Raw genomic sequence first — 13,974 nt, 5'->3', positions numbered from 1 at the left:
GCGTGCATACTTGCATGAAAATACCAAGACTTAATGCCCACTGACTTCACGCGTATATCACATAGCACTGCACTTAAGACATAGCAGTCTTAGAATAGGTCCCAGGGTGTTTTTCAGTCAGCTCCCTAGTTCAGTAGTCAGGGCACTTGCCAAGCAGTTGGCCATTCTAGAGCTGTCCTACTTGCAAAATAATTTCAATGTTCACATCTTTTGACATCTCTACTATAGACAGGAAGTGTACTTATTATGAGCTTGTTTTGGTGGAAGTTATGTCATCTGGGAGGGGTTTTATCCCCATTGGAGCTTGTTACCTTTTTGTGTGTGTGTGTGTGTGTGTGTGTGTGTGTGTGTGTGTGTGTGTGGCTGCTTTTGAAGAACGAGCAGGATTAGCCCCTGCAAGGGGGCTAACAGCTCATTCTGATTTGAGTCACTACCTTGACAAGGCCACTTTTATTACTTTACAAGCTGCGTTGTCCACCAACCACTGAAGCTCCTTTTCATGTGACCTCGGGCTTGGGCTCCACCTTGTCATCGCTATTAAATTTCAAAAAAGATAAAAGTAAACTTTGAAGAGCTGCGCTGGGCCCTGATTCCACACCGCCTCCTAATCTCTACACAGTTTGGATTTCCAATTCCACAATCCCTACTCCTTATCAGATTCAACTGAACTAATTGTGCTCTCTCTCTCTCTCTCTCTCTCTTTCCATCCCTATTTTATTTTTCCTAACCCTCTCTTTTTCCCTCATTTATCGCACCCTGGACATCTGGCAATGGCAGTTCTCTGTTTGGAAACAAGATCAAGTCGGTGGCCAAGAAAGCCTTCTCGGGCCTGGAGGCTCTCGAGCACCTGTGAGTATCCCACAATGCCGTTTGGCCCCTACAGTGGCTGCCAAAAGTAAATGCTTAAGAGGGCTGCTAGCAATTTAATAGCGCCTTTGTAAAAGGAGAGGACGGGTAGTTTGCAAAGCCAGCTGCTCTTGTCTCACTAGAGACAGCTTTAACTTGCACAGGAACACTGTTATGAAGGATATGGTCCGTTTCGTAGAAGAAATTGAATTAAGCAATTCTGCAGACTCTAACTCCTTGTCTGATACATTTGGGTGTTTCCACCTTGTTCAAAGCTATATAAAGTCTAAGAATAGGCAACGAAATGCCCAGTTTTGCATGCAACTGCAAAAGCTGTGTGAACATTGCCATGTCCTCTTTCTGTCATGCCAAAAGGAACTTGGGGGAAAATGCCATCCGTTCAATCCAACCTGAGGCATTCAACAAGATGAAGAACCTGCGCTACCTGTGAGTCACTTTAAATGCTTTCATTCTCACCACTCATCCAGTTATATTGTTTCTCAATAACATCATGCTACACTTTAGGTGCCTTCTATAACACTAATTTGGTTTTACTGATCTTTTTCTCAATATTTTCCAGTCATATTCAGAGTGATAGTTTTCTGTGCGACTGCCAGCTGCACTGGTTTCCGGAGTGGCTGGTGATCCGAGGAATGAAGCTGGGCGTTCAGGCCACATGTGCACACCCAGAGAGCTTAAAGGGCACCAGCATCTACCAGGCTCCACCGCAGAGCTTTGTTTGTGGTAAGCATTGTTCTGTGCACTTTCATGGACTACGGCAGTGTGTCTATGATAAAATGTTCTTTTAAATTAATAAAGAGTACCAATTTGAATCATAGATTTAAAACATTTTTATTGCTACATTTATTAGTTCAGGTATTTTATATAAGTAGCTAGAGAACAAGACACTGAACTGTTAGTGTCTATATGCATATATGCACTATTTGTTATTTTGCAGTAATGACCAGCTGACTACATTAAAATGCAAGGATGTGTCTGCTTCTATTCAGATGACCTTCCAAAACCTCAGATCACCGTCAACCCTGTGACCACGGCGGCAGTATTAGGAAAAGATGTCCGTCTCACCTGCACGGCCGCCAGCAGCAGTAGCACGCCCATGACCTTCACCTGGCGTAAGGATCAGGAGACCCTGCGCCAAGCTGAGGTGGAAAACTTCACCCATGTTCGGGCCAGTGACGGAGGGGTGATAGAGTACACCACAGTTCTCCACCTCCGGCACGTCACTTTTAACCACGAGGGCCGCTACCAGTGCATCATCAGTAATGACTTTGGCTCCTCCTACTCTAATAAGGCCCGCATCACTGTGAATGGTACGTTTTACTCTAGCATCTTAAAGGTAGGGTTTAATAAAAATTATAATAATTCTGTCGTCATTCTCACCCAAAATTATAGACATTTCTTTCCTCCATTGTACACAGGAGATAACTTCATCACACAAGTACAACAACCGAAAACAGAGTGTTAGCCTCAGTCACCATTCACCATTTAAAAGATGCAATGAAAGTGAATGAATGGTGGCTGTTATGCTTTGAACATTCTGCTTAACGTCTTGTTCAGATGTTAGGGTTTCCCCTCCTTAAAAATTCCCAATTAAACCCCTGTTTTTAACTATACAGCATGTTATACTTTTAAGCCATCTATACAATACAAAGGTGGCACAGAATCTGCATCTTAAGTAGCATTTAGGTGTATTTACACTGACTGTTTAATGCAGCTCTTAGGTACCATAAATGCATTTACAATGTTATGAGATTAAAGTTTTAAATATAAAATTATGAATACACAGAATTTTGAGCAGACACAGAGCAGCCTATCTCTGCAGTGTAAAATGCCTTAAGAATACTTTAAATTAGTGTTATAATAAATAAAGGTACAGTCTGAATTTCCATTGAATTTTTTTTATGTTTGGTAGAAGATATGTGTTACTTTGCAGTTGAAAATGCAAAATCACACCAGTAAAAAAATGGCCATCATCCAATATTTACAAATTCTCTAGAGCAGGATTAGAATGATTTAAGTTAGATGATAATTACAGGTTAAACACATTAGATTATGTTTTAGAACTAAATGTATTTGCTGAAATGTACGTAATTCCAGTTTAACCATTGTGTGATTCTACCTCTCATTAACTTTGCATTTACAGATATAGCAGATGATTTTATCCATTTAAGATTTATATTTCAATAGTCTGTGCATTATCCTGGAAACCAAACCCATTCATTTGTGTTGCTAGTGTTATGCTCTACCAATTGAGGTCAACTGGTACCCACCAGTTTTATCGACCAGCTTTGAAACGGACTGAAATTAACATTGATTTCTTATTGGTTTTTTGCTTCTGCTTTGCATTGCCCCCTGAAGTGTTTTTTTGCTACTGGAATTTTGACATTTATTTAGCTCCATATCTGTATTACAGTACACTCTGATTACATGCCTTGTCAGTTTGAGCAACAGATGCAAATTCATTGTCCTCTGGCTTTTTTGGTTTCATGCCTCTCAAAATCAAGCCATTTCCTATCGCCAATTGAGTTAGTCACAGCTATGAATGCTAGGCTTGTTTGGTGCAGATGTAGCAACATGATGGGAATAAACCTTGCTACGACTAATTTCCCTTTCTTGCTCTCGGTCTCTGTCAATGGTCACAGTGCTGCCTTCATTCGTGAAGACCCCACGTGACATCACGATCCGTACCGGCACAAAGGCGAGGTTGGAGTGCGCTGCAGAAGGACATCCAACCCCCCAGGTGGCGTGGCAGAAAGATGGCGGTACGGATTTTCCCGCTGCTCGAGAGCGCCGCATGCGTGTGATGCCTGATGATGATGTCTTCTTCATCATGGACGTGAAGCTTGAGGATATGGGCGTGTACAGCTGCACGGCAAAAAACACAGCAGGCATGATCTCTGCTAATGTCACTCTCACAGTGCTAGGTAAGGGAGTGTCTCAAGATGCACCAAATAAGATTTTCATAAAGTCTTCTTTCCAAACGTTTTTAATTTATGCTTTCAATTGTATGTGGGAATTGACACATAACATACGTATATCCATGTTTTTTTTAAAACAACATCATGATTTTAGGTTCAACTTGATATAATTGTTTAAGGGAAAGTGCATATTTTAGTTGCTATGACTGGTCATTATTTAGTTTACGTTTTCCCACAATTTTATCTGTACTAGTTCATTTCAAACGGTCCTACAGTTTGACAAATTAACAGAAGGTTATGATAACCTCATGCATACTAATTATGAAAGAATAAGCCAAATACTGTTTAAAATTGTTTGAGAATATGTAGTGTCATTCTGTAGGACATGCCAGCTTTCCAAAAGTAATTCATGTCAACTGCTTATTTACATGCATGAAAGGTATGAATGCAATATAGTTTAAGTAGGCTTTCCTGATATTGAGTTCATATTTGGTCTTGTTTATAAAGCTGTAGGAATTTTGCTAACCCCTTCTGCGTAAGAATGTTTTTTTCTTCCCCTCATCTAAAGCAGCTGGCTTTATACTCTGGGTTAAAGGTGAAAGGCCATGAAGGAGGTCACAAGGGCTAGGAGGAGGGCAGGGGGCTCACACAGTGGTCTTTGAGTATTTGTTTTAGCTCTGCTCTCAACCTAGTAATTGTATGGCAAAAATAGAGCCATTAGACTGTGTACTCTTTATTTTAATGCCTACATTGTGTGGAATAGTAGGTCTAAGCCAGACTGACAAGGGTTTTCTGCCATTACTTGTAAAATTACTTGTAAAATCTAGTATTGTGTGGCTGTGTATGCTGTATCTTCTTTAAAATGGAATATAATCTTGTATTTACTGACTCTCTGGAATACTTGATTCTGATTGCTGCATTTTGCATTTGTAAGGGAAAATGTACAGTCAGCCGGACGTTATTGCAAAATAAACCCAGACTAGGACACCGACATGAAGCAGAGGTCTTGAATCACTTTGAAGGGGTTTATTTTGCTATAAAACCGGCTGACTGTACATTAGCCTGATTATTACATGGCTACTAGCCAAATAAATAAATGGTTATGAACTATTGATTTGCGCTGGAATTATGTTACAGTGGATATAAAAAGTCTGCACACCCCTGTTAAAATGCCAGGTTTTTGTGATGTAAAAGACTGAGACAAAGATAAATCATGTCAGAACTTTATCCACTTTTAATGTGACCTATAATGTGTACAATTCAATTGAAAAACAAACTGAAATCTTCGTGGTGGAAAAATGAAAAACCTTACAATAACCTGGTTGCATAAGTGTGCACACCCTCTTATAACTGGGGATGTGGCTGTGTTCTATTTAACAAGAGTTTGAATGTGATTGGTTAATTCTGAAGTCGTGACTGATTAATTACAAATAAAGTTCAGCTGTTCTAGTAGGATTTTCCTGACATTTTCTTAGTTGCATCTCAGAGCAAAAGCCATGGTCTGCAGAGGGCTTCCAAAGCATCAGAGGGATCTCGTTGTTGAAAGGTATCAGTCAGGAGAAGGGTACAAAAGAATTTCTAAAGCATTAGATATACCATGGAACACAGTGAAGACAGTCATCATCAAGTGGAGAAAATATGGCACAACAGAGACATTACTAAGAACTGGACGTCCCTCCAAAATTTATGAAAGACAAGAAGAAAACCGGTCAGGGAGGCTTCCAAGAGGCCTACAGCAACATTAATGGAACTACAAGAATTTCTTGCAAGTACTGGCTGTGCTACATGTGACAACAATCTCCCATATTCTTCATATGAATGGGCTATGGGGTAGGGTGGCAAGACTGAAGCCTTTTCTTACAAAGAAAAACATCCAAGCCTGACTGAAGTTTGCAAAAACAAACACCATGTCTCCCAAAAGCACGTGGGAAAATGTGTTATGGTCTGATGAAACCAAGGTTGAACTTTTTGGCCATAATTCCAAAAGGTATGTTTGGCGCAAAAACAACACTGCACAATGCTTTTGGGCTGTTTTTCTTCAGCTGGAACCAGGGCCTTAGTCAGGGTGGAGGGAATTATGAACAGTTCCAAATACCAGCCAATTTTGGCACAAAACCTTCAGGTGTCCGTTAGAAAGCTGAAGATGAAGTTCACCTTTCAGTACAACAACGACCCAAAGCGCACATCCAAATCCACAAAAGCATGGCTTAACCAGAAGAAGATTAACGTTTTTGAATGGCCCAGCCAGAGCCCAGACCTGAATCCAATTGAACATCTGTGGGGTGATATGAAGAGGGCTGTGCACAGGAGATGTCCTCGCAATCTGACAGATTTGGAGCACTTTTGCAAAGAAGAGTGGGCAAATATTGCCACGTCAAGATGTGCCATGCTAATAGACTCCTACCCAAAAAGACTGAGTGCTGTAATAAAATCAAAAGGTGCTTCAAAAAAGTATTAGTTTTAAGGGTGTGCACACTTATGCAACCAGGTTATTGTGAGTTATTTTATTTTTCCCCCTCAAAGATTTCAGTTTGTTTTTCAATTGAATTGTTCAATTGAATTGTCACAAAGAAGAAAGAAATCACTGAACAGCTAAATTCCAGCTCTTCCGTTGGTTAAATTAAAATAAATGGACATGGAACATTGATAAGAGTTTAAATTATTTGATTAGCTTGCTTACTAAATTGCAGTGTGATACAAGAAGTAGGAAAGTTGACTCACAAACCCGGAATACCGGTCTGACATGTCTTAATCCCTAGATGTGCTTTTGTAACTCAGAAACATCAGACTTCTAAATGGAGCCATTGACCAATCAGAATCAAGTATTCCATAGACCTGTGTAATAATTTTGTATAATGACCACTAAATTGTATATTTGACTGTTGTCCCTGGCAGCCAATTTTCTACATAGCTTTAGTTGTTTCATCACTCTCTTATTACTTTGTGGTATCTATTTTCTCACGTAAATTCAACTTAAACCATGTCCACGTCCATCTCTTACCTATTATAGGAAGTGAACCTGCAACTTGTGGTAATAATCTCAGATCTTTAACTACTAGGCTACAATATTCCTTGCATTAAGTAATAGGGTTAATCCTTCTGAAGCTTGGTTTGTGTCTTGTTAAATGGTGCAGTGACAGCTTACAGATTGTCCTTGTCAAATGTGAACCTATAACCTTGTGGTAACAAGCTCAGATATCTAACTACTATACTATCTTCTTGCAGAGACCCCTCACTTGGCACAGGAAATGGAGGATCGGAGTGCGGTGGTGGGCGAGACTGTTGCGCTGCAGTGCAAGGCTTTAGGCAGCCCGCCTCCTCGCATCACCTGGCTAAAGGGGGAGGAGCCTCTTCAACCCAGTGACCGTCACTACTTCACCCCTGGAAACCAGCTCTTGGTGATCAGTAGCACCATCTTAGAGGACGCCGGACACTACACCTGTGTCATGTCCAACACACTCGGCACAGAACGCGCTCAATGCCAACTGAATGTTTATCAACGCTTTGAAGAGTGCGCACCATTTTCAAGTCCCAGCACTGTTACTGTGGGAATCATTGTTATTGCTGTGGTGACCAGCATTGTGGTGACATCATTGGTGTGGGTGTGTATTATTTACCAGACTAGGAAGAAGAGTGAGGAGTGCAGTGTAAACACAGGTGCATATTTTCGCTCATTATAGGACTCTATATTTAATTTTTTTTACATGGCAAGGTTTATAACCTTTAGGTCTTGCCTCTTACAGATGAGACCATTGTCCCTCCTGATGTCCCAAGTTACCTGTCCTCTCAGGGCACATTATCAGAGAGACAGGATGTGTGCATACGAGTGGAGTCCAATGGCGGACCTCAACCCAACGGACGTATTGAAAACAATGGTGCATAAATACGAGATCATTTTTTATTTTTTTAAAGGAAGTCTGTAGAATTTATTTAAACATATTAAAAGATGTAAAGATAAGAGCACTACTCTCTAACTGGTATTTTAAATCGGATTAATCATATTAGCCAAACTAACAAACATGCAGCATTAGAAATTATATGCGTTGCAAATTCTGTGGGCCTGCTTGTAGCTAAAAATAGAAAATACGTTTTTAAGTCACTTTAAGGTTGCACTTTAAGTACATTGCAAATATTATTTGCCACAAAGTTCTACAAATTCAAATCAACATAATTATTTTATATGATCTTTGCGAAAGACATCATAGATTAACATTTGCCTTTAACCTAGGTTACGATGGTCAAGTGGTGTGCACGGACTGTTTGGAAAATGGCACCAGCTACTTCACACACTGTAACTACTTCCCTCAGGGGATAGCGCCCCCTTTAGAGTACCAGAAGATACATCAACTGTCAACATTCACCAGCCAAACCACTGGCGAACCACACTGCAATGGCACACCCAACGGGGTCAGTAAAGACAGCCAAACTCCCATTTTTCCAACCAACCATGAAAGGGTGACGATATCACCCTCATCACACAAGTACAACGACCGAAAAGGTGAGAACGTGGAAGGAAATAGATAATTAATCCTTCACTGACACTTTTTGTATTTCTTGGCTGTGCCATTGCTATAGTCCTAGAAGAGTCGACCTAGTCTCATAAATCAAGAGAACTCCTCTATTTCCACCGTCACTTGGTGAAAACATGCACATTAATCTGTCATTCTAGTGCTGTGGATTGATTTATATTGGGTTAGTGATTTTCACTTGAATGTTGATGTAATATAGTGATGCGTTTCCTCAGTTTTAGGTAGGGATTTGCAAAACTCTTGTTTTCAAAATCAAATTTTCAACTAATTGGTCTTAAAGCTGAAGTATATGAACTTTTTCTGTGTTAAAATTATTAGTAAGTACATTAGGTTTAGGTTCAAGGTTTTTTTTACATTTTCTTGCAAACTAAGCATTTTGTCTTTTTGAAAATTCCTTTGTTTTGAGCAACACTTTTAGACCCGCCCCAACAACATTACTTAACCAATGGCATGAAATGGGGGCGTATTCAGAAAGCTGTTTTGAAAATTCCGTTTGGTGGCGCTACTGACGCAGAAATTACATACTTCAGCTTTAAGGATTATAACTAGGCTGGTTTCGGGTTGATCTGACCCCAATTGGACGTGTTTTGTAGGGGGGTGTTTACATAAGACGTGTTCTTGTGTCAACCTCTTTAATCATTAGTTGGTTATTGGACAATTAGTCAAGCATTGTGACCCATTCTTCGTTTCAGGACAGAAGTGACCCCACTTCCTTGAAATTTCTAATCTATCTCACTTCCTCTCACTCAGAAATGTTGGTGAACAGGACCTGCACACTTCCCTCTCTTGAAGAGGACTACCATCGTCCAGTAAAGCTCCCGTCTGGTGTGGACTGTGACATTGGGTCCGAGCTTACACAGACTCTATTAGCCAACGGACACAAGTATACGCTCGATCCCATCCTGAGTGATAATGCGTCCTTTAGGCGGCCCAGTGACTAACACCGCACCAACCCTCTTTTTATAATCCTTTTTGCACTGAGAACTGCTACCTCACACTGAGGGGCACAGACAAAGCTGGCCCCATCTATCTGATTGCAGAATAGGGGCGTCCGGAGTTTGAAGGGCGAAGCTTGAGTGGGATGATGGCGTCTCATCTGAGCGTTAAAGCTGTATATAGATATAAATCCTCCTGAGGGAGGCTTCATTCACACTTCAGAAATGTGACTTGCATTTGACGAATGGAAATGTATGACAGTGCTATAATGTTGGACTTTGAGCTGTACATAAGAGTTTTCATATATGAATGTATGTATTCTATAACTTCTACAAAAGAGTGTTTAAATCTATTCGGTGCATGGTCAGATCAGAGTGGTTATATTTTATTTTACTTTCTCGTGTAGTTTTTTTTTTTTATTTTTTTAACAGATCTCTCCTGCTTTTCACAATTCTAATAAGCAGTGCCTTATTACAAGATCAAAGAATCTACAAGTCTGTTTTTTTTGCAGGGCAGAAGTTGAGAGATGCCTGTACATTTTCCCTTTTCACAAATTAAATGTTTGTCATGCACTTGAAGTTTTGATAAACTCAATGATTATAACTGGTTGCATTAAAGGAATGTTCCAGGTTAAATGTCTGTGGCATGCTGTCATGTATGTGTACAAAAATACATTTACAGTGTAAGTTTATGGGGCCACTGTTGTATGCTTTCCATAGACTTTCATTGTAAGTGACTAACTGTCAATGGATTTTCTGTTTTTGTATCAAATAATTTTTTTTAATTTGTCAACACTCACTTGTATTTAACCTAGAATATTCCTTTAAATCAGAATTCATATATTTTTTTTTTCTTGTCTGTGAAGGAAGAGCTTTGCATTTAATTTTTCTGGTCTCTTACTGTACAAATAGACAGAAACAATATTGGCGTAAGTCAAAATTTTAAGACCTTTTGATATAAATATTACAAGACACAAACAAGTTATTTGAACTGGTCTAAATATTTACCAGTATGTAAACTAGGGGTGTGCAGCGAAGCCATTATCTGTATCAGTATTTGTTCATATTACACAATTATCTGTCTCTGTATTTGGATAGAAACAGGAGTGGGTGGGACTTAAACCGGAAGTGCATTAAAAGTGGGCGCTTGGTTTAGTTTTAAATGTTACTCTTACGTTTATAGTTTCTGTTAATAAAATATGCTTCGTGAATGCCTTTTCATAATAATAGCCTAATAATTTATATTATTATTATTATGTAATTAAAACTAATATAAAAAAAAATCTTACCAGATGAAGCTGAATTTGTTGGCCACATCAGTATAGCCTACAAACAGGTGAAAGTCCCGTAAGTCTAGGAATTTTTATGACAGGACTTTTATAATAATAATAATAATGTTAATGGCTCACCATTGCAACACTGTTCAATATATCCAAAATCCATTTCAATGTCTTGGCATAATATTGCAAAAATTTGGTGCCAGTCACATTAATCCCCTAGGAGGAGTATTTAAAAGTTCAGGGCCTGCGTTTAAAAAAAAATAAATAAATCTAAATTCAATTAAAAATGGCCAACTTTCTTTTTTAAGGTTGTCCAGCTTGATGAGAACTATAGATGTACCAAGTTTGGTTACTGTAGGTGAAACTGACCCAACCACTTTAGACAAAAGGTGGCACTACAGAGCCCCCCAGCCACACCCATATGTTAACATTGGCCCAGGCCTAATGGCCAACAACTCTGATGTATGTGCCAAGTGTTACGAAAATGTAAGCATGCCAAGTGCCACAAAACACCCAAATATATGAAGGAATAATAATATTTCATGTGTTGCCATGGAAACACTATTTGAGATATAAATCTCTTAACAATTTTACATCTGCAGTTATTCAGATAAAAACAAGAGGGCTATTTCAAAGCCTGTTATAAGTGCTATACTTCCTGCTGCCAGTTGGTGGCGCTACAACTGTGACCAACAATAGCCACATTCATGTGATCAGCCCCCAAGACCAAACATACAGGTACATTTTTATGTAAATCACTCGATGCACACAGAAGATATGCAACACTTACTGTATTTCATTTTTTGACGTTTATCACATCGCCATGGCAACACTGTTGGATATATATAAAAATGTTTGCAATATAGCATCGTCAATGTCTGGACATGAAGTCGCCCACATTTGGTACCTGTAACATGAATCATCTAGGAGAAGTATTTCAAATTCCAGATCATGCATTTTTTAACTATCCAAAATGACTTTCTGTTGGGTGGATCTTATGACAGTCAGCATGAAAGTTGTCCAGTATTATGAGAACTATATGTGTACAAAGTTTGGTGACTGTAGCTCAAAAGGGATGTGTTACATAGCCCCCGAACATGTCCATCTTCTAGGTGGCGCTACAGAACCCATCTACATGCCTATGATGCTTGTGCACATTTTCAAGAGTTTTCATGCATGTTTACTACCCCAAAAGTACCGAAAACCTTGAAAAGAACAACAATAGGATCTCCACACTTTCTGTGTTTGGGCCATTGTAATAATCCTAAAATGAACAATAGGCCCTCTGCACTTTCAGTGCTTGGGCCATAAAAAGACAGAGCAAGTTTCAGTTTGTTTGTTTTACATAAGCAGGAATATTCTGTAGATGAATACTATATTGAGCATTTAAACCTTTATGGAGCATTTTAACTTAACCAGATAATAACCTTAAGCGCTGATGTGAATATAAATGTGGTCAACTTTAAAAGACAGATGAGCTCCGACTTGAAATCATCACTTAAGGTCAGGAATTTAACATTGCGCTCCGGTTTAGGCTATAAATAAATACATGGGAATCACGTGTGAATCGTGTGATACATTAACAGACATTTCAAGGAGTGGAAATGTGCTTTATTTACAGAGACCACAAATGGAGTTGAGACCGTGGCCATCCAATCTGAAATCACACAGTGTGCATTTTCATTCATAAGGTTTACACTAGAAATATTGGCTGCACATATTCATAAATTCATTGTAATTTAGAATATGTTCATTTTTCAATGTGGCTTTATGCTTGTTTCTTGGATTATCAGTAAAACTAATATTTTTTATATTATTCGGATGTATCCATTATTCATGCCTTTTCCAATAAGGTATTCGGCTTCGGGCACATCCCTAATGTAAATCCTGAAATTCTGATATTTAAGTCTGCAAAGTCAAGGCTCTTCCATCAACAAAGGTACACACCATCAAAAGCTGCTTCACTCACCTGTGATATCTGTGGTATGTTTAACTTTTATAATGTATTTGTTGACCATCTTTTGTAATACATTTGGGGAAATAACAAATCAATGTTGATCTCATCCAAAAGGAACATATAGAGAGATTTGTTCCAACAATGACTTTAAGCTAACAGCAAAGCTGAATTTTGCCAAACCACGAAAGGGAAAGAGCAACTCTCTAGAAAACTTCCAGTCAAGTGTACTGGAGTTCAGGGGCCTTCCTTCAACAGCACAGAATGTCTACATGATGTCTTCAAAGGGAATAAGTGGAATCTCTTCTTCGTTGAACACCTCACCAGCTAATCTTTCATTGAATTTGGGACAGACTTCAGCAGCTAATTCTAATGCTTCAAGTTGTCCTTATTAGTTAGCCTGAACCAAATAACGTCAACAGCCAAGGTCTTTTTTTATTTGAGGCCAAATAGTGAAACTCTAGCACTAAACTAGGGGGATGTTTTGTAAAGTTGGATTACTGTGAATGCCAGTATGACTCCAAAACATGGTTACTAAAAACTTTATTCTAAGCTACTAAAATATAAATCCTACAATAGTTATCTGAATTGATGTCGACCATAGCTGTAGCTTTAAAATATTTGTGGTTGGCTGGTTAATTGTTTAATCCAGCTCTGTGAAGAACTCCACTAGCTCAAAATAGGTTATTTTTACAGATGTGTGGGTCACCCTCTTTCAAACCAGATTAATTTATTGAAATAAACTCTAATCACGGCTGTACACCTACATTGCTAAAACTATTGAAGTGTAAAAATGAAAAGTGTTTATTAAAGTCACATTTTGCTCCTTTACACCCTCTCGTCTGTGCTTATTTTATGACAATTGTTGAAATGGCTTTGGAATTGTACGTACGAATAGGGTATAATTTGGTACTTTTTTATTAGAGGCACAAATCACATGTTTTGTTGGAGTGAGAACTATTAGATAAACTAACATAAAATTAACAAAACATGTAAAAATAGTGGTTTTTGGCCTATTCCACCACACTGATTACAATATCATAATTTTGACAATGTTGTATACTTCTCTAAACATACTAAACCCAATTTACAGTCAATACATAAAAAACAACAATTTGGTCCTACTGTAGAAAGCCTCTACTGAATGTTAGCTTAAAATTTAAAGGAATATTCCAGATTTAATTCAAGTTTAGATCAATTGGCAGTGTTTGTGGCATAACATTGATTACTACAAAAATGTATTTTTGACTTCCCCTTCTTTAAAAAAAGATGCAATAATCTGGGTTACATTGAGGCACTTACAATGGAAGTGCCTGGGACATGATGTAATGTTAACAAACCCTATAATGACTGTAATAATGTTTTAAATTCAAAGCTCAACTAATACATGAGTTTTAACAGGAGTAAATGAAAGTGCTTTTATAAAATTACAAGCTTCATATTTCTGTCTTTAAACCCTCCCAACAATTGGCCCCATTAACTTCCATTGTA

The 13,974-nt window shown here is 38.6% G+C and overlaps 1 protein-coding gene across 1 annotated transcript in view; it reads left to right on the top strand.

Annotated features, from left to right (window-relative positions):
* LOC127626051 (leucine-rich repeats and immunoglobulin-like domains protein 1) overlaps nt 1-13,314 on the top strand; it is a 43,216-nt gene extending 29,902 nt beyond the window's left edge. Inside the window, exons 9-17 of the mRNA XM_052101580.1 lie at nt 778-849; nt 1,222-1,293; nt 1,427-1,590; nt 1,857-2,177; nt 3,510-3,791; nt 7,011-7,442; nt 7,529-7,660; nt 8,014-8,283; nt 9,065-13,314. Coding sequence (XP_051957540.1) covers nt 778-849; nt 1,222-1,293; nt 1,427-1,590; nt 1,857-2,177; nt 3,510-3,791; nt 7,011-7,442; nt 7,529-7,660; nt 8,014-8,283; nt 9,065-9,255 — 1,936 coding nt within the window. The 3' untranslated portion in view covers nt 9,256-13,314. The remainder of the gene's footprint in view (nt 1-777; nt 850-1,221; nt 1,294-1,426; nt 1,591-1,856; nt 2,178-3,509; nt 3,792-7,010; nt 7,443-7,528; nt 7,661-8,013; nt 8,284-9,064) is intronic.
* The last annotated feature ends 660 nt before the right edge of the window (nt 13,315-13,974 follow it).

This window comes from Xyrauchen texanus, chromosome 32, assembly GCF_025860055.1.
Source record: "Xyrauchen texanus isolate HMW12.3.18 chromosome 32, RBS_HiC_50CHRs, whole genome shotgun sequence".
NCBI classification, from domain to species: domain Eukaryota; kingdom Metazoa; phylum Chordata; class Actinopteri; order Cypriniformes; family Catostomidae; genus Xyrauchen; species Xyrauchen texanus.
The sequence above is the reverse complement of the archived record's forward strand: the minus strand, read 5'-3'. Positions and strand labels throughout refer to the sequence as shown.